The sequence below is a fragment of the Erinaceus europaeus genome, chromosome 11 (assembly GCF_950295315.1).
Source record: "Erinaceus europaeus chromosome 11, mEriEur2.1, whole genome shotgun sequence".
NCBI lineage: Eukaryota > Metazoa > Chordata > Mammalia > Eulipotyphla > Erinaceidae > Erinaceus > Erinaceus europaeus.
In genome coordinates, this window is record NC_080172.1 from 50,011,797 (window position 1) to 50,032,483 (window position 20,687).

The following is a 20,687-nucleotide window of genomic DNA, read 5'->3' on the forward strand; positions in this document are numbered from 1 at the left end:
CCCCCTCCCTCTGCCCCACCCTGCCCAGCTCCCCTGGCACACCTGCCACACCCAGTCTGCATGTGCCTAGCCTGCCCACAGCTGCCAGCCCCCGGTGTCCTTGCTATCTGCTGGGGGGAGTGACTCCTGTCTCACTCAGGAGGAAAGGGCTTTGAGGCTGGTTAGTGGGTCCATAAAACTGGGAGATAGGGGGGTGGGAGTGGAGAAGTGCAGGGTTCTGCCCCACCCCCAGTCCTCTGGGGTATGTGTGTGGCTTCTGACCACAGAGTCCCCAGGTCTGAGTCACTAGCCATGAGTGGCAGTGGCGTCTTCCCTCAAGATGCCCCCCCAACCCAGAAAACCGCAAGGCAAGCACTTTCCTGCTTCTCTCTGCACAAGGTCCTGTCAAAACCTCCAGGAGTGAAGGGATCCTGTGTCCTCCACCTACCCTCCCCAGGACCATCATGGCAGCAGCAACAGAGTCCTGCTACTTTTTGCCTCAATTTTCCCAGTCACACATTTAAAGAATTTTTTCTTTTTTCTTTTTGCCACTGGAGCTTCATGTCTTCTTGATTCTACCACTCCCAGTGGACTTTTTTTTTTTTCCTTCTTTTACATTTTAGATAAAAAGAGGCAGAGAGGGAGGTCAGGCAGTGGACCCAAAGTTCAAGCCCCCCATTTTTTTTCAAAAGAGATTTTATTTATTTATTTATTAATGAGAATTTAGGAGGAGAGAGAAAGAACCAGACATCACTCTGGCACATATGCTGCTAGGGATCAAACTCAGGACCTCCTGCTTGAGAGTCCAAAGCTTTATCATGGCACCACTTCCCGGACCTCAAACCCCTTTTTCTACTTGAGGGCAAAAAGCCTCACAAGTGGTGGAGCAGTGCTGCAGGTGCTCTCAGAAAAGAAAGAAGGAAAAAGCTGCCACGGGAAGGGGTGCAGTTGTGCAGGCACTGAACCCCAGTAATAACCCTGGTGATAAAGAAAGAGAGAAAGAAAGAAAGAAAGAAAGAAAGAAAGAAAGAAAGAAAGAAAGAAAGAGGCAGAGAGAGATGGCAGTACTGCTCCACCATCATGGAGCTTCTCCTAGTGCCGTGCACAGCACTTCTGTGCGCTGCAGTATTCAAGCAGCACCTCTGCCAGTGCTGGCTGACTCCATCTTATTTTTTTGCCTCTAGGTTTTGTTTTTCTTTCTGGGGCTTCATACCTTCATGACTATACCACTTCCAGTGAAGCTCCTACTCCATTCTTTCCTTTTGTTTCCTCTTTCTTTCTTCCTTTCTTCCTTTCTTCCGTGACAGAGAGACATTGAGAGAAAGGTACACACAGAGAGCAGCCAGAGCACTATTTGCCTCTGGCTTATGGTGGTGCTAGGGATTAAACCTGGAACTTTGGAGCCTCAGGTGTAAAAATTACTTGCATAGTCATATGCTGTCTCCCTAGCCCCCAAACCATTTTTCTTCAAAGATAAGAGACACAGAGAAGGAAAGACGCCATAGCTTTGCCCCACACCACCCACCCATGAAGCTTCTCCTTTGCATGGTGTTCCCATGGTGCGCTAGGGGTCCTGCTAGTGTCCTTGTGCAGGACACAGCATGTGCTCTACTGGCTGAGCTAGCTCCTGGGCCCTATCTTAGTGGTTGTCACCAACCCCCTCTCTTTTGGGGGGCAGTGGGCAGGGAAGGGGTTGTATGAACTACTAGTCTTTCCTGTCCCACAGTTATGGGGTTCCTCTTTGTTGTCTGAGGTTCCCAGGGAGGCAGGACTTGGGGGACACCTCCAGAGTCTGGGAAGCCCTCGCCCTTTGTCTGCCTCTCTTTCCCTTTAGACCTGTGGTGGGAAGGCAGCATTGGGGTGAGGAGCTCCCCCTTCAACCCCAATCACTTGTGACCCTATTCCTGTCTCTGCTGCTGCCAGCAGTGCTTGGGGCTGCCTACCCCCCTCCCTCCTTTGTCATGGTTTCCTCCTCTGGCCCTGGTGGCCTGAGCTGGGCAGCACAGGGAAGAGGAGAGGCCTCTTCTGGGGAAGCCCTGCCAGCTGGGTGTGGGCCCAGTGAGCTTGGTGGGCGGGCAGGAGGCGGCACTATCTGCCCCCACTACCCACCCCTCCTTCGCCCTTCGCCTCCCTCCTGTGGCCGCCTCAGTCTCGGAACAGTTCTGAAGTCATGGAAAGTCGGGCCGGCCAGCAGCCAAGGCCTGAGCTGGGTTTTGACTTTATTTTTAGCTTTTTAACTAGAGCTGGTGGAAGGGAGACAGCCGCCAGTACAGGGAGGGGTCCTCTCTCAGGGGCAACAGGCTCTTCCCAGGCACTAATAGACAAGTTGCTGGGATGTAGTTCCAAGACCTGAGGGTTGGGGCACTGCCTGCCTTTTGGATCTGCTAAGCTGGGGCCTGAGGACCAGGCCTCAGCCAGCCTGACACTCTCCTCCCCCTCCCCCCTCCCCTTCTGGATATTGCTTCCCAGTCAAAGCTGTGGGTACTCGTGGCAGAAGAGAAATACTGGTGGGGCCACCCTCATTTCAGAAGAGACTTCCCCCTGCCTTCGTTTCCCCATCTGGTGCCTGGGACTGATGAGTTGCAGATGGTGCTGGGCAGCAGCTCAGAGAGCTAGCTCTCCCTCCACACCCGGCCTCACATTGCCTTAGCTGCTCCCTCTCACCCTGCCTCCCTGAAGGGATCCTCAGAGTCAGAAAGTTCTCTGGTGACCTGAGGCTTTTCAGAAACAGATCTCTGTCTTTGACCAGCTCATTGGCCAGTCAGAATCACCAGGGCAGGCTGGAGAGATCACATGGTGGTTATGTAACAGACATGCATGCCTGAGGCTCCTATGTCCCAGGTTCAGTCCTCAGTGCCACCATAAACCAGAGCTGAGCAGTGCTCTGAATATATCTATTCAAGGGGCCCAGGACAGGGTGGAGGTGGCAGAGGCAATTCAGTGTGGCCAGGTCTAGCTGAGCTCTGCCTGGTTTGATGAGTAGAGACATTCAAATCCAGAACTGAGATGAAGCTGGGAGCCATGGCTGGAGGCAGTTTCTCAGGCCTGTGCTGAAGGATAGGGTTCAGCATTGTCTTGAGCTCTGGTAAAGATGGGGAGACTGGAACCCCAATCTCTACTCAGATCTGTGTGCTCAGACACTCAACTGCATATTCTCCCTCCAAGGTCTCCCTGACCTCTGAGCTCTGTCTTTCCCCAGGAACCCCAGCGCCTGGAGCCTGGCTAGTGCTTTGGGGGGGGGGGGGGGAGGGAGGGAATGGGCTGAATGGGAGGTGGGTGGAGTCAGTGGAGAAGGTTAGGCCCTGGAGGAGGCAGCGCAGACAAAGGTTCCCTGTGTGCAGGGAGAAGGCGGGGAGAAGGGCAAAGCATCTTCTCACGAGATCAGCCAGTGTGTCCTCCACCCGGGGCGCGTTCCTGAGCCTTGAGTCATGGGGAAGGCCGGTGAGGAGGGCCTGGGGTTTGGGGTTTGAGGGTTCTGCAGGAAGTGGGAATCCAATCCCCAAGGAAGGTTCATGCAGGCCTGCAGACTACAGTCAAGGTTGCCCTCTGCTGGCAATGGTAGGGATGGCAGCCACAGTCCCCCTCTATGGTTCTGACCCTCTCTCCCCTCTTTTGTAGCAACACCAAGAAGGAGGGTGACCTGCTGGCTGCCCAGGCCCGCCTCAAAGACCTGGAGGCACTGCTCAACTCCAAGGAGGCTGCGCTGAGCACTGCCCTCAGCGAGAAGCGCACCCTGGAGAGTGAGCTGCATGATCTAAGGGGACAAGTGGCCAAGGTGAGGCCCCTCCCTGTCCCTGCATGAGGATCTCTGACCCAGCACCTGACTTGCTGCCATTTCACCTATCTACACCACACCGTGTGTCATCATCTCCTTGGGCTGCCCAGTCAATTTAAAATAATCCACGATGTGCTGGAGGGATAGCTGCTAGTGCACCAGCCTTTCACACCAGAGACCTCTGGGGTTCAATCCCTAGCTCCACCGTAAGCCAGTGCTGAACAGTGCTCTAGTTCTTCCCTTCCTCTCTCTAAAAATAAGCAAATAAACAAGCATTTTAAAGTAGTCCATAGCACACACATTACAATGCACAAGGACCTGGGTTCAAGCCCCCAGTCCCTACCTGCAAGAGGGATGTTTCACAAATAGTGGAGCATATCTATAGGTACCTATTTTTCTCTCTCTCTCTTTCTCTAACTCTCCTCAATTTCTCTCTGTGCTATCAAGTAGAAAAATCAAACAAACAAACAAACAAAAAACAAGGAAAAAATGGCCACCAGGAGTGGTGGATTTATAGTGCTGGCAGCAATAATAATAATAATAAAGTCCACAAGGGATAGGGAAATAGCAAAATGGTTGTACCCCAGTGTTGCTACATGCTACAGCGATGGTCTGGTTTTCTCTATCTCCTGTCTTATTAATTTTTTTTTTATTTTTTTAAATTTATTTATTATTAAAGACAGAGAGAAATTGAGAGGGGAAGGAGAGAGAGAGAGGGAAAGAGACAGATACCAGCAGCCCTGCTTCACCACTCGTGAAGCTTTCCCCCTGCAGGTGGGGACCAGGGGCTTGGACCTGGGTCCTTGTGCACTCGAATGTGTGTGCTTAACCTGGTGCACCACCACATAGTCCCTTTAATAAATCTTTAAATAAATAAAATAGGGGCCAGATCATGACATACCTGGTTGAGCACACATTACCATGTGCAAGGAGCTGGGTTCAAACCTACAGACTCTACCTACAGGTGGCAGCTTCTTCTTTTTAAAATATTTTATCTATTTATTATTGGATAGAGACAGAGAGAAGTTAAAGTGTAGGGGAGATAGGGAGAGAGACAGAGAGACACCGCAGCCCTGCTTCACCACTTGTGAAGCTTTCCCCCTTCAGGTGGGGAGCAGGGGCTTGAACCAGGGTCCTTGTGTACTCTAATGTGTGCACTTAACCAGGTGTGCCACTGCCTGGCCCCGGGAACCTTCTCAAGCAGTGAATCAATCAGTGCTTCCCGTGTCTCTCGTTCTCTCTCCCTATCTCCCCCACCCTTTTCCTCTGTTTTCCTCTCTTTATCCAATAAACATATATAATAGAGTAAAGTAAATAGGGCCTGGAGATAGCTCACCTGGTAGAGCACACACTTCACCACGCTCAAGAACCTGGGTTTGAGCCCCTCAAACTAGAGAGGAACCCCAAGCACAGGGAAAGCTTCACGAGCAGTGAAGCAGTGCTGTGGTGTCTCTCCTTCTGTCTCTCTCCTTTTCTGTTTCTGAGACTGAAACAAAAAGAAGGGGCCTGCTGGAAGTGAAAAAACCCCAGAAACAATAAACAGATTTTTTTTTTTAAGGAGGCGGCCAGGAAATAGCTCGCCCAGCAGAACACACATTTCACCACGCACTAGAACTCGAGTTCAAGCCCTCAGCCACTCCACAAAAAGCACCACAAAAAGGGGGAGCTTCATGAGAGTTCCAGACATACTGTGACATATCTCGATCCCTCTCTGTCTCTCACCCTCTATTTGGGAAGAGAAAGAAGAAATAAATAAAAAGTTTTCCAGGAGTAGTGGAATCATGCAGGCTTGAAGTCACAGCAACCTGGCAGAAAAGAAAGGAAAAGAAAAGGAAAAACAAAAAAGAAGAAGAAAAGAAAAGAAGTTAGTAGGGGTGTTTGGAAAAGAAAGAAAAGCATCCACAAACTGTCCTCACATACTTTGCAGTGACTGGAGCCTGGTCTCACACCCAGCCAGGGAGCCCTCAGTCCTGAGCTCATGGCTCTGCACACCTGGGCTGCTCCCTCACCTCATGGGCCTTTCTCTTGTTATAAGCTGGGGACCAGATTCACATGCTGGCTTCCTCCCAGTCTTCCACCTTCTTGGCAGAGCATGGCAGGACCAGAGCCAATTGTCAGGCTGCCATCCTCTCTCCTCCCCACTGTAGCCTGGTCACCCAGGAGTCACAAGGAGTGACTAGGAGGTCTCAGAAGGTTGGTTCAAAACCAAGGCTAGGTAATACAGTTCACATGGATAGTGTGCTGCTTTGCCACAGACATGATCCAGGTTAGAGAGAAATGGAGAGGGAAGGAGAAATAGAAGAAGAGAGAAAGAGACACAGTTCTGCTCTAGCACTCATGGAGCTTCCCCCCTGCAAATGGGGACTGGGGGCTTGAACCCAGATCCTTGTGCATGGTAATGTCTGCTCTACAAAAGGTGTATTTATTAATGTTAAAGAAGAAGAAAGAGAACTAGGGGCTGGGGAGATAGCATAATGGTTATACAAAAAGCTCTCATGCTGGAAACTCTTGAGCTCACAGGCTCTATATCCAGCGCCACCATAAGAAAAAGCAGAGCGGGGGGTCGGGCGGTAGCCCAGTGGGTTAAGCACACATGGCATGAATCAAAGGACCGGCATAGGGATCCTGGTTCGAGCCCCCGGCTCCCTAGCAGCAGGGGAGTCGCTTCACAAGCAGTGATGCAGGTCTTTCCCTGTCTATCCAACAACAACCAACATCAGTAACAACAATAATAACAACCATAACAATGATAAAACAACAAGGGCAACAAAGGCGAAAAAAGTGGCCTTCAGGAGCAGTGGATTCATAGTGCAGAAACTGAGCCCCAGCAATAACCCTGGAGGCAAAAAAAAAAAAAAAAAGGAAAGAAAAGAAAGAGCTGAGCTCTGGTCTCTTTCTAAGTATCTTTATCTGTATCTCACTAAATAAGATATTAAAGGGTGGGGGTAGATAGCATAATGGTTATGCAAAGAGACTCTTGCCTGAGGCTCCAAAAGTCCCAGGTTTAATCCCCTGCACCACCCTCAGCCAAAACTGAGTAGTACTCTGGTGTTTCTCTATATTTTCCTCTTATTTAAATAAAGTATTAAAATAAAAAAAGAAAGAAGAAAGAGAACATGCACTACTCTGATACATGTGATACCCAGAATTGAACTCAAGACCTCATGCTTGAGAGTCCAATGCTTTATCCACTGTGTCCCCTCCAGGGTCCCTCCCTGTGCACATCTCTCTTATAGCAGCTTCTGTGCTGTGCGCGAGGGGGTGGGCTGTCTTATTCTGCAACATGGCCTCTCCTCACAATCATGGCCATGAGTGAGTGGGCCCCCAGGGCCCCACCCCACACCAGGCCTTGTGCCCACACACATGAAGGGGTGCTCTGGGAAGAAGCCCCTTCTTGGCTACCTCTTGGTGCTGAGTGCCTGCCCTTTGTCACCCTTCACCCCCCACTCTCCCAGCTTGAAGCAGCCCTGGGTGAGGCCAAAAAGCAGCTTCAGGATGAGATGCTGCGCCGGGTGGATGCAGAGAACAGGCTGCAGACACTGAAGGAGGAGCTGGACTTCCAGAAGAACATCTACAGTGAGGTGGGCAGGGCCGGCAGTGGGGGCGGGCAGGCGGCTGAGACGGTGTGGTGTGTTGCGGGGGGGCAGCTCCCAGGCTCCAGGGGGACCCTCAGCAGGACCCTGGGGGCTAGCTCTTAGTGACTCAGCTTTTTGCCCCCAAAAAACTCCTGCAGGAGTTGCGAGAGACCAAGCGACGCCACGAGACCCGGCTGGTGGAGATCGACAACGGCAAGCAGCGCGAGTTTGAGAGCCGGCTGGCCGACGCGCTGCAGGAACTGCGGGCACAGCATGAGGACCAGGTGGAGCAGTACAAGAAGGAGCTGGAGAAGACCTACTCTGCCAAGGTGCCCACACTGGGCGGGGGTGGGGTGATGGGGCTCCCAGGACCCTCCAGGGTCCCTCAGCACTAAGGTGTCCCCTGCCCCACAGCTGGACAATGCCCGGCAGTCTGCAGAGAGGAACAGCAACCTGGTGGGGGCGGCCCATGAGGAGCTGCAGCAGTCCCGCATCCGCATCGACAGCCTCTCAGCGCAGCTCAGCCAGCTCCAGAAGCAGGTGACGTCCAGACCCTGCCCCTGCTACTCGAGGGGGTAGGGTGCAGAATGTACCCCCAGCACCACAGACTGAGTAAGCGGGCCTAGAATTTAGAGTTAGGGGACCTGTTGAGCTGCCCCAAGAGGTACAATAGGGCACTAGGACCTAAAAGCACGAGGTCTTAAGTTAGACCCCTGGCATTGCAGCTCCCAGGGTGAAGCTCTGGATTTCTATCTCTCTCATAAATCTTTTTAAAAAATATATGAGAGTCGGGTGGTAGCGCAGTGGGCTAAGCGCACATGGCGCAAAGCGCAGGGACCGGCAGAAGGATCCCAGTTCCAGCCCCTGGCTGCCAACCTGCAGGGGAGTCGCTTCACAGGTAGTGAAGAAGGTCTGCAGGTGTCTGTCTTTCTCTCCCCCCCTGTCTTCCCCTCCTCTCTCCATTTCTCTCTGTCCTATCCAACAACGAACAACATCAACAGTGGCAATAATAATAACTACAACGAGGCTACAACAACAAGGGCAACAAAAGGGGGAAAAATGGCCTCCAGGAGTGGTGGATTCATGGTGCAGGCACAGAGCCCAGCAATAACCCTGGAGAAAAAAAAGTGGCCTCCAGGAATGGTGAATTCATGGTGCAGGCACTGAGCACCGGCAATAACCCTGGAGGCAAAAAGAGAAAAAATATATGAATGCCCACCTGCAGGGGAGTCGCTTCACAGGCAGTGAAGCAGGTCTGCAGGTGTCTTTCTCTCCTCCTCTGTCTTCTTCTCCTCTCTCCATTTCTCTCTGTCCTAACAATGACAACATAAATAACAACAACAACAAAAAAAAACAAGGGCAACAAAAGGTAAGATAAATATAAAAAATTAAAAATATATATGAACGGGCTGGACAGGTAGCATAATTGTTATGCAAAAAGACTTTCATGACCAGAGGCACCAAAAGTCCCAGGTTCAATCCCCAGCACCACCATAAGCCAGAGCTGAGCAGTGCTTTGGTAGAAAAAAAAAGTTTATATGTAAACAAACAGGTTACATATATAACCTATTGGGGCAGGCAGTGGCCCACCAGGTAGAGTACACAGGTTACTGGTACAAGGATCTATATTCAAACCTCTGGTCCTCACCTACATGGGGAAGGTTTCACAAGTGCCAGAGCAGCACTGCAGGTGTCTCCCCTCCATATATATATATATATATATATATATATATGAAAAGGAAAAGCCACTGGGAACAGTGGAATCATCATACAGGCACCAGGCCCCAGCAGTGACCCTGATGGTGAACACATCATCATTATCATATATGGCTGGGGAGATAGCATAATGGTTATGCAGAGAGACTCTGATACCTAAGGCTCCAAAGTCCCAGGTTCAATCTCCAGTACTACCATAAGCCAGAGCTAAATTGTGCTCTGGTAAAAACAAACACACACACACACACACACACACACACACACACACACACACACACACACACACACACATCCATGTCTTGTTTGCTGTCCCCAGATCTTCTAATTTTTAAAAATAAAATAAATGTTCAAAGTAGCAGTGTGAGGGCTGAGAAGTGGCTTTCCCAGTAGCCACTATTTAAGAAAACGGGAGGTTGTCTGCTGGAGGCGGTAGAGTTGTGCAGGTGTAAACCCCAGCGAACATCTGGAGGAAAAGAAATAAAAGTAACAGTGTCACCCCAGCAGTGAGTGCCCTGTGCTGGAGGAGGATGTAGAGTCTGAGTGGGAAGCAGAAATCCTGACTCACTGTCTGTCTCTGGTGTGAAGTGCGTTGGACTGTGCTGGACGCTGCAGGTCCCGGGTGGGCAGCTGGGTGTCCTCTGTCTCTGGCCTTCACCCCCCACCCCCAGCTCACTGCCTGCCCCACCCCTTGGCTCCACAGCTGGCAGCCAAGGAAGCAAAGCTGCGGGACCTAGAGGACTCCCTGGCCCGTGAGCGCGACACCAGCCGGCGGCTGCTGGCCGAGAAGGAGCGGGAGATGGCGGACATGCGGGCACGCATGCAGCAGCAGCTGGATGAGTACCAGGAACTGTTGGACATCAAGCTGGCCCTGGACATGGAGATCCACGCCTATCGCAAATTGCTGGAGGGCGAGGAGGAGAGGTGGGCGGGGCCTGGGCAGGTGGGCGGGGCCACCGGCATGGACCGGGCTTGGATAAGCAGGGCGGTGCACCAGCCTGGGCCCTGACAGCCCCTCCCGCCGCCCGCCCGCAGGCTACGCCTGTCCCCCAGCCCCACCTCGCAGCGCAGCCGTGGCCGCGCGTCCTCACACTCCTCGCAGACCCAGGGCGGCGGGGGTAGCGTCACCAAGAAGCGCAAGCTGGAGGTCGAGAGCCGCAGCAGCTTCTCGCAGCATGCGCGCACCAGTGGCCGCGTGGCCGTGGAGGAGGTGGACGAGGAGGGCAAGTTCGTGCGGCTGCGCAACAAGTCCAACGAGGTAGGCTGCGCTGGGTCCTGGGTTGGGGGCTTGGAGGGCTAGGGGGGACTTTGAGAGAGGCCAGGCCTCCCCCTACGTGCTTGAGGTGTATCTCCCCTCAAGTCAGGGTATTTATCTCATATTTATTTATTTATTTATTTTCCCTTCCCACCGCTCATATTTATTTATTTCGGGTAGAGACAGAGGGAAATTGAGAGGGAAAGGGAAGATAGAGGAGAGAAAAACACTCAGCACTGCTTCACCATTCGTGAGGCTTCCCCTTGCAGATGAGAACCAGGGGCTCGGCTCTTAAGCATTGTAACGTGCAGTCTACCAGGTGTGCCACCACTCTTTCCTTCTTTCCTGGGTCTGGGAACCTCATACAGGCCCGATGTGATGTCAACACTCTGGCTGGCTGTTTCACTGAGACAGAGAGACACAGACAGCTTCGAGTCAGTCCCCCATTACATTGGAGGAAGCTTCAGTGCTGTAGTGCCTTTCTTCTCTCTCTGTATGTGTGTATGTGTCTGAAGAAGAAGAAGAAGGAAAAAAAAGACCTGGGACAGTGAAGCTCTGCTGACAAAAATAAGTGAATAAGTAGGCAAGAGAGTCATCGAGGGAGAGACATCACAGCCCTGGAGCTAACCCCAGTGCCATGGCACTCCCATGTGGTGCTAGGGTTAAAGCCTGGGCTTCATGTTCCCTACATGAAGTATCTTTGCTGAGACCTTGGCAAGTTTTTTTTTTTTTTTTTGGGAGGGTGGGATTTTTTTCCCCCCCAATATCACTTTAAAAAAGAAATGTTGATTTCTTAGGCAAGTTATTTAACAGCCTGCAGCTTCAGTGTCCTCATCAGTCAAGAGATCTCTAGTAGTTCCTGGCTGTCTGGGTGCTGGGGAAGCCCAGAGTATCAAGTTGGCTGGCACAGTTGTGCCCAGAGATGCTTTCTGGAGGGAGCAGGGCAGCAAGGGGGGAAGGGCTGGAAGGAGAGACATGCAGTGCCTAGAGGAGCTTTGTCCACCGCCCCCCTTCCCGGCAGGACCAATCCATGGGCAACTGGCAGATCAAGCGCCAGAATGGAGATGACCCCTTGCTGACCTACCGCTTCCCCCCAAAGTTCACCCTGAAGGCCGGTCAGGTGGTGACGGTGAGTGGCGAGAACCCCCATATTAGTTATTGAGATGGGGGGCGCACCCAGGGAATGAGCAGCCTTCTGGAATTCTCTCTCTCCAGATCTGGGCTTCGGGTGCTGGCCACACACAGCCCACCCAGTGACCTGGTGTGGAAGGCACAGAACTCCTGGGGCTGCGGGAACAGCCTGCGCACAGCTCTCATCAACTCCACCGGGGAGGTGAGTGGCCAGCGTAGGGTGCCCTGGGGCAAGCAGACTGGGAGCTCCCCCCTCCCCCAGTGTCCTTGTAGGAACAAAGCTACCTGCACCACAGGTTGGGTACAGGATGGGCAGCAGAAGCACCCCACGGGGTCTGACCTCACCCCCACATGACCCTACCCCTGGGCCTGACCCCCTGTCCCCCCAGGAGGTGGCCATGCGCAAGCTGGTGCGCTCAGTGACCGTGGTGGATGACGATGAGGATGAAGATGGTGATGACATGCTCCACCACCACCACCACGTGAGTGGCAGCCGTCGCTGAGCCCCAGCCAGGCCTCCCACACCCCAGTATCTGTTCATTAAAGAATGTTTTGGAACTTCACTCGATGCCCTGGACTTTCTTCTCCCCCCACCTGCCCTGCACCTAGCTACACCTTGGCCAGGTGTCAGGGCCCCCTTTCTGATGACACGGAGTGTCCCCTTGGGAGCGGGGGTGACAGGAGAACAGATGTGGGGCACCCCACCCTGCCTCCCCCCCATCTCTGTCCTGCTTTCCTCCTCTCAGCTGCCTTTACCATTCTTGTGGGTCTGCAAGGTGTCCTATCTCCGCCCTTTTCCCTGCATGGCCTTGCCTTCTCACTTGCTTTACCCCTCAGAATTGACCAGTTGATTTTGTATGCCCCCTACCCACCAGCCTGAACACAGTTCCCTCTACCCAGAGCCCCCCACCCACACTGCCCCCTAAGATTGCTGTATGGGGGACAGAGTCCAGCTCCCTGTCCTGGAGTCTTCCTGGCCTTTCTTGCATGTCTCCCCCCAGTCCTCCCCTCATCGGCCCAGATCCTGACCTTCCTGCCCCCCCCTTCAGTCCCAGCCAACAACCTGGTGGCTGACCCCCATACCCTAGCGCAGCACTGCAGGAGCCTGGCTGCGGCCCTGCGGAGTCCCAGGCTCCCGTCCCGCCTGAGCCGTGTCTTCCTCCCCAGGCCTCGCACTGCAGCAGCTCGGGGGACCCGGCTGAGTACAACCTGCGCTCACGCACCGTGCTGTGCGGGACGTGCGGGCAGCCAGCCGACAAGGCCTCGGCGGGCGGCAGCGCGGGCGCCCAGGCAGGCGGCTCCATCTCCTCGGGCTCCTCCGCCTCCAGCGTCACGGTCACTCGCAGCTACCGTAGTGTGGGGGGCAGTGGGGGCGGCAGCTTCGGTGACAGCCTGGTCACCCGCTCCTACCTCCTGGGCAACTCCAGTCCCCGAACCCAGGTGAGCCTGCCAGCCCCACCCCCAGGGACTGAAACGGGGGAGGGGGGACCTGGCCGCTCTATAGGGAGAAATGGTGGAAAGAGCCTGCCCTCCCGCACCCCCGGGGGAGTGGGAGCCTCCCCCTTGGGCCTGAGACGCAGACTGCCTGCACCTGCTTGCTGCCCCTTCTGTCTGAACCCAGACTAGAGGCCAGCGGCAGGGCTGGGCAGGGGACAGGGGCCTTGGATCAGTGGCGCCTCTCCTCACACCTTTCCCCTTCTCTCTCCTCTCTCAGAACCCCCAGAACTGCAGCATCATGTGATCTGGGACCTGCCAGGCAGGGGTGAGGGTGGCAGCCTGGGCTCCCCCCCACCCTCTGCCCTCCTCCTGCACCTCTTGGGCGGGCAGAGGCTTGAAGCCAAAGATAAAATAGCCCTTTGGGGTTTTTTTTCTCCCTCTATTTTTTTCTAAGAGAAGTTATTTTCTACAGTGGTTTTATACTGAAGGAAAAACACAAGCAAAAACAAAAAAAAATTCTAAAAGCCTCTAAGCTTCTATCAGGCCTCTCCCTCCACCCTGCTTCCAGAACACCAACCATCGCTGCCTTAAACCCAAAGAGGGCTCCCTTTTGTGAGAGGGGAGGGAGGTGTGCTTTTACAGAGCCTGCTTTCTGCTTCTTTGCGTTGTCCCCACCCCACCCCCGGGGGGGCTAATATGGTGCCTGAGAGGTGGATGGGGGGGGTCTCATTCCAGCTGGCTGAGGCTCCTGCCTGCCCCCTCCCCAGCCCTGCCCCCAGGCCCCCCCACCCCACCCCGTGCTTCCATTCCCCCAATCACCCACCCCTTGCGCAAGCTTGGCCTGCATTCAATCTATAATAGACAAAGGATGGGATAAAGTGGGAGGTGAGAGAAACGGGGAGCTGCCTTCCCAGAGCTTCAGGACAGGGGTGCTTTCTGCCTGATCACTGGAGGTCCAGGGCAAGTAGGTGCAAGGGAGGAGAGAGAAAAAGGGGAGCCTGTTGGGCTGCCCCAGAGAGGGAGTTGAAGATGGGAGGAGGGTTTGTGGCAGTGGGTTTTGGCAAACACTAAAGAGCATTTCGACCCACCTGTTTCTCATCTGCACCTCTTTTTCTCCTCCTCAAATCAATACACTAGTAGTTTCTACTGCTGGCTGCCCTGGTGTCTGTTTGTTGGTGGGTGTCGCCTTGCGATCTGAGAGGCAAACACACACACATACACACACACACACACACACACACATGACTTACAGTCACACCTCTGTTCGATGCTACCTAGCCTCTCCCCTGCCTTAAACACATGATCCTGGGCTGGGGACATAGACAGGAGACCTCTTAGGACCCTCAGGACAGATTGAAAAGAGGGGACAGGAGATCCTAAGTGTAGTGAGAAAGTAGAGCTGACTTAAGGAGTTCATGTCCCTTTAGGGACAGGGAAAGGGGATAAGATGGCAGATCTGGTGGCCTCAGGAAGCTAACCTTCTAGGGACTGACAGAAAGCAGGGGCTGTTGTGCTGGGGACAAGACCAGGCCAGACAGAGGAACCTCAGCAGGGAGGAGGCTTCCAAGTGGGAAGGGGGAGCGTGTCTTAGGGGAAAAAGAGTGACATCTGGCACCTTTCTCACCCCCTGGGACATTCCACTTCATCACTGGACCCTCGTTGTTACCTTGAACTATACTTTTTTGCCCCTATAAATGAGACTCATACTTCAGTTGCCCAAAGTCACATGACTGCTCAGGGGCAGAGGTCCCAAGGGTTCTGGCCTCAGACTCCTGATCCTGTGACATCTTGCCCACCCCCCAACAAAAACACATGATGGGGGGGGGGCATAGATTGTACACATATTGCCCTGAGCAAGGACCCAGGCTTAAGTGCTTAGTTCCAACCTGTAGGTGGAGGGCTTCATGAGTAGTGGGAACCCTGCAGGTGTTTCACCTTCAATCAAAAAACCAAACGGGAGTTGGGTGGTAGCACAGCAGGTTAAGCGCACATGGCGCAAAGCGCAAGGACTGGCATAAGGATCCAGGTTCGAGCCCCCGACTCCCCACCTGTAGGGGTGCCCCGTCACAGGCGGTGAAGCAGGTCTGCAGGTCTTCCCCTCTCTATCTTTCTCTTCCCCTCTCTGTCTTCCCCTTTCCCTTTCTCTCTGTCCTATCCAACAACAATAAACAAACAACAGGGGCAACAAAAGGGAAAATAAATAATAAACAAACAAAAACCAGAAGGTCATGGTCACAGGAAGTGGTGAAGCTATGCTGGCAGTGACTGACCTCCAGCAAAAACCCTGTTGGCAAAATAAATACAATAAAATAATAACCAAAAAATGAAGTTTGCACCAAGGAGATGGCTCAATGGGTAAAATGTCAGACTTGCAAGCATGAGGTCCTTGGCTGAATCCCTGGGATCAAATATGCCAGAGTGATGCTCTTATTCTCTCTCTCCTCTTTTGTTAATAAATAAATCTCTTTGGGGCTGGGTGGTGTTGGCCCTGGTTGGGTGCACATGCTCCAGTGCATAGGGACCAGGTTCAAGCCTCTCTGGTCTCTGCCTGCAGGGGGAGAAGCTTCACAAGTGGTGAAGCAGTGCTGTAGGTGTTTTCCTTTCTTCCACTGTATCTTCCCCTTCCCTCTTTCAATTTCTCTGTCTCTGACCAATAAATAAATAAAATCTCTTTTAAAAAATGAGCACTCAGGAGTCAGGCATAGTGCAGTGGGTTAAGCACAGGTGGTGCAAAGTGCAAGGACTGACATAAGGATGCAGGTTCGAGCCCCGGCTCCCCATCTGTAGGGGAGTTGCTTCATAAGCGATGAAGCAAGTCTGCAGCTGTCTATCTTTCTCTCCCCCCACTACAGATGTCTATTCTTTCTTTTCCTCTCCTTTCTCCATTTCTCTCTGTCCTATCCAACGGCGACGACATCAATAACTGCAACAATAAAAAAGGACAACAAAAGGGAATAAATAAATATTAAAAAAAAATAAATAAAAATGAGTAATGGCCTGGGGAGATAAGCATAATGGTTCTGCAAAAGATTCATGCCTGAGACTCCGAGGTCCCAGATTCAGTCCCCAGCACTGCCGTAAGTCAGAGCTTGCCGGGCTAGCGTGAGGGTGTTTCTTCCCGGGCACATGCTCTCTGGGTTGGAGAGAACTTGACCAGAGCCAGCCTGAGCTGCTGCTTACTCAGCAACATGGAGAGAGACCAGGAACTCATGGCGGAGCGGGAACACAGTGTGTCTATTGATCAGAGACAACGCTTTTATATATTTTGAACCGGAAGTGGCAAGTCAGAAAAGGAAATGGCTAGGAAAGGGGGTGGAGAAAAGGAAAGAGCGGGAAGGTAGAAAGCTTCCGTAGCAACGGTTGCGAAGGTTTTAACTGGTGGCATTAATGAATACCCTGCAAGCAGGGCGGGTCTCAGGCAAAACAATGATTATGTAAATAGACCACAGTATCAGCAATGGATGGAGCAGAGCAGGGGGGGAATGGCTTAAGGCCTGATAAGAGCTGAGCAGTACTCTGGTAAAAAATAAAATAAAATAGTAATGATAAAATATAAATTTATGGTGGTTACAAAAGGTGGCACAATGATTATAGTGCCAAATTTGCAGGTATAAGGTCTCTAGTATTGCATGTGATGCTATGTGATGCTATGGCAATAATCTCTCTCTGTCATAGATGATAGACGGATAGATGATTCCTGGGGTAGAGGAATGGACCCTGCAGTGAAAAGTCAGTGGAAGGGACAGGGCAGTGGAAGGCACAGGGTCCAGGATCAAACCCCTGGCCCTCACCTGTAGAAAGGAAGTTTTATGGTGGAGCAGTGCTGCAGGTGTCTCTCATTTCCTGTCTCCCTCTCAATTTCTCTTTGTCCTATCAGATATCTTTTTATTATTACTTGTTTTTTTTACTTCTTTATTGAGGAATTAATGTTTTACATTCAACAGTAAATACAATAGTTTGTACATGCATAACATTCCCCAGTTTCCCATTTAACAATACAACCCCCACTATGTCATTTATCATCCTTCATGGATCTGTATTCTCCCCACCCACCCACCCCAGAGTCTTTTACTTTGGTGCGATATGCCAACTCCAGTTCAGGTTCTACTTGTGTTTATTATTACTTTTTTATATTTGGGATTATAGGGAAAAAAAACGAAAGGAAAACTACAATAGTCTTTGAAGGTAGCTGGAGAACTCCACACTGAAATTCCACCCCTCCATGCTAGAAGTCCCCATGTGTGCAGACCAGATGTTCTGGGGCAGGGATGCTAAAAGGCTGAGGGAGAAAACTTCAAAGAAAGCATGGTCCAGGAAGTGGCTCAGTGGCTAAGAGACTAGACTCTCAAGCATGAGGTCCTGAGTTCAATCCCCAGCAGCATATGTACCAGAGTGATGTCTGGTTCTTTCTCATACCATTTCTCATGAATAAATAAATACAGTCTTAAAAAACAAAGCAAATTGGGAGTCGGGCTGTAGTGCAGCGGGCTAAGCGCACGTAGCGCAAAGCACAAGGACCGGCATAAGGATCCCGGTTCGAACCCTGGCTCCCCACCTGCAGGGGAGTCACTTCACAGGCAGTGAAGCAGGTCTGCAGGTGTCTATCTTTCTCTCCTCTCTGTCTTCCCCTCCCTCTCTCCATTTCTCTCTGTCCTATCCAACAACGACAATAATAACTACAACAATAAAACAAGGGCAACAAAAGGGAATAAAAAAAAAATAAAAATAAAAATAAAGCAAATTGGGTCTTTTAGCAGCTAGGAGCCTGCTCCCCAGGCAGTGGGTGAGTAGTGGCTCTGAGCGACGATGTCTACATGCATATTCCAGATTGGCCACACGGAGGCGCCAGAGCCACAGTCTTGGCCGACGAGCGTAGGCAATGGGCTCCACTAACCTCTGCTCTTGGGCTCTAAAATGAGGCTGCCGCAGTTGGAGAGCTTGGGGTCGGGGTGGAGCAAGCAATGACCTTGCATGTGAGTGAAGCCACTGAAGGGTTTCCGCACCTGATTTTTTCATTCTTCACTGAAATCAATAAAGAGGGAGAGTTGAGTAGTATTCCTTTTGTGTATATTTAGACTGAGTCTTGTGTGTTGCATTAAATCAAAGGAACTGTGGAAAAAAGGATTGGGTGGGGGCTTTGAGGTCCTGGTACATGATGGTGGAAAAGGACCTAGGTGAGAATGTTTTGCAGACACCTATCATGGTGAGATGAGAAATTTTACCCATGTATCAACAGCTATATTGTAAATCATCAACCACCATTTTACCCCCCCCAAAAAAAAAAAGAGAGATGTAATGGTTATTCTACAGATTTTCATGCCTGAAGCTCTGAGGTCCCAGGTTCAGTCCCCTGAGACAAAACCCTGAGGGGGGGGTAGAAGAAAAAGAAAGAAAAAGAAAAAAATAATAAGGATAAGGCATAAGGGTCCCGGTTTGAGGCCCTGGTTACCCACCTGCAGGGGGTCGCTTCACAGGCGGTGAAGCAAGTCTGCAGGTGTCTGTCTTTCTCTCCCCCTCTCTGTCTTCCTGTCTTCTCTCAATTTCTCTCTCTGTCCTACCCAACAACAACAACAGCAATGACAATAATAACAACAACAATGATAAACAACAAGGGTAACAAAAGGGAAAAAATAACCTCCAGGGGCAGGAGCAGTATAGGCACTGAGCCCCAGCAATAATGCTGGAAGCAAAAAGAAAGAAATCTCTCCCATTGCTGTCCATGGCAATTCCATGTGCGCTAGGGCTCATACAAGGCCTGGTGCACAGTAAGGTGTGAGATCTGTGAGGCGTTGTCTCCTGACCCCTCCCCCAAATGTTGTTTGAATGTAACACATACTCGGCACTAAAACTGAGCATACAGGTAAGGCCAAAGATGAGTGAAAATCCTCCCTTTTCAACCCCTAGAGGGAACCACTGTTGGATTTCTGTGCAGATGTTGTGCTGAGCATACACTTTGAGGAGCTAAGAGCTCTATCTAGTTTCAATTGTCATTCCAGTAGCCCAGGAGGTGGCACAGTGGCTAGAGCATTGTACTTAAAAGCACAAGGTTGGGGAGTCGGGCGGTAGCACAGGGGGTTAAGTGCAGGTGGCACAAAGACCGGCCTAAGGATCCTGGTTCGAGGCCCCGGCTCCCCACCAACAGGAGAGTTACTTCACAAGCAGTGAAGCAGATCCAGATCTGTAGGTGTCTCTCTCTCGCCCTCTCTGTCTTCCCCTCCTCTCTCCATTTCTCTCTGTCCTATCCAACAATGACAACATCAATAACAACAACTACAACAAGGGCAACAAAAGGGAATAAATAAATATTAAAATTTTTTTTTTAAAAGCGCAAGGTCACGGGGCTGGGTGGTAGCATAGGAGGTTAAGTGCACATGTCGCATAAAGCATAAAGATCCTGGTTGGAACCCCCAGCTCCCCACCTGCAGGGGAGTTGCTTCACAAGCGGTAAAGCAAGTCTACAGGTGTCTACCCCCCCATCTTCACCGCCTCTTTCAACTACTCTTTGTCCTGTCCAACAACAATGACAGCAATAACAACAACAAAATGATATCAAGGGCAACAAAAGGGAAAAAATAGCCTCCAGAAGCAATGGATTCATAGTGCAGGCACCGAATCCCAGCAATAACCCTGGAGGCACACAAAAAAAAAAAGCACAAGGTCCCTAGTTCAGACTCCACCATTGCAGGTGCCAGAGTGATGCTCTGGTACTCTTTTTTTCTCTCTCTCTCTCACTGGTTCTCTCATAAATATGAATAAATAGCTAAAATTTAATTCCATTTTTCTTTTCTTTTTTAATAATGTATATCAATTTTTATATATTTATTTATTTAAAATGTTTTAAAATATTTATTTATTCCCTTTTGTTGCCCTTGTTGTTTTATTGTTGTTGTTATTGATGTCATTGTTGTTGGATAGGACAGAGAGAAATGGAGAGAGGATGGGAAGACAGAAGGGGGAGAGAAAGATAGACACCTGCTGAAGCAGTGCTCCTCTCTCTCTCTCTCTCTCTAAAATAAAAATGAGAAAGTTGACTTAAGGAGGCAGCTCTGTGATGGTGTCACACATTCAGGAGGCCCCAGACACACGCACGCGCGTGCGCACGTGTACACACACACACACACACACACACACACACACACACACACTACTATAAAAGTTATGTGAGCAGCTGGAAAGTGGTACAGCAGATAGGTCACTGGACTCTCAAGCAAGAGTGAGGAGAGGAGAGGAGAGGGGAAGGGAGGGCAGGGGAGGGGGGAAGGGAAGAGAGGAGAGGAAAAGACAGGGAGGGGGAGAGAAGAGTAGAGGAAAGGGAAGGGGAGGGGAGGGAAGGGGGAGGGAAGAGAAGGAAAGGGGGGAGGAGAAGGGAAGGGAAGGGAAAGGGAGAAAAGGGTTGGAAAGGGGAAAAATAGAGGACTGGGTGGTGTTGCACCTGGTAGAACACATGGTACCTTTCACAAGGACTCAAGTTCAAGTTCCCAGTCCCCGCCTGCAAAGGGGAAGCTTAATGAATGATGAAGCAGTGCTGTAGGTATCTCTTTCTCTCCATCTCTGTCTCTCCTTCCCTCTCAATTTCTCTCTGTCTCTATCCAACATAAATAGATAAATAAAATACATATTTTAAAGAAAAAAGAAAAGAAAGAAAGAAGATGCTGTGTTGACTCAGAATACTGGGTGGACCCAGGAGAGCTTTCTGGAGGGAGGGATCATTGTGGGGGTGAGGCACATAATGAGACAGAATTCTACCGGGTATATGGAAAAAGAAATACCATTGCAGGTAAGGATATAACAGGGAATGAATCTTGGGATGATGGAGGAATGG

The 20,687-nt window shown here is 51.2% G+C and overlaps 1 protein-coding gene across 1 annotated transcript in view; it reads left to right on the forward strand.

The window, feature by feature from the left end:
• LMNA (lamin A/C) overlaps nucleotides 1–14,011 on the forward strand; it is a 68,001-nt gene extending 53,990 nt beyond the window's left edge. The window contains 12 exon segments of the mRNA XM_007535439.3: nucleotides 3,598–3,754; nucleotides 7,210–7,335; nucleotides 7,488–7,658; nucleotides 7,744–7,869; nucleotides 9,746–9,966; nucleotides 10,078–10,300; nucleotides 11,319–11,426; nucleotides 11,513–11,532; nucleotides 11,534–11,630; nucleotides 11,818–11,910; nucleotides 12,596–12,868; nucleotides 13,143–14,011. Of these exon segments, the coding sequence (XP_007535501.2) occupies nucleotides 3,598–3,754; nucleotides 7,210–7,335; nucleotides 7,488–7,658; nucleotides 7,744–7,869; nucleotides 9,746–9,966; nucleotides 10,078–10,300; nucleotides 11,319–11,426; nucleotides 11,513–11,532; nucleotides 11,534–11,630; nucleotides 11,818–11,910; nucleotides 12,596–12,868; nucleotides 13,143–13,169 (1,642 nt within the window). The 3' untranslated portion in view covers nucleotides 13,170–14,011.
• Nucleotides 14,012–20,687: the final 6,676 nt, after the last annotated feature.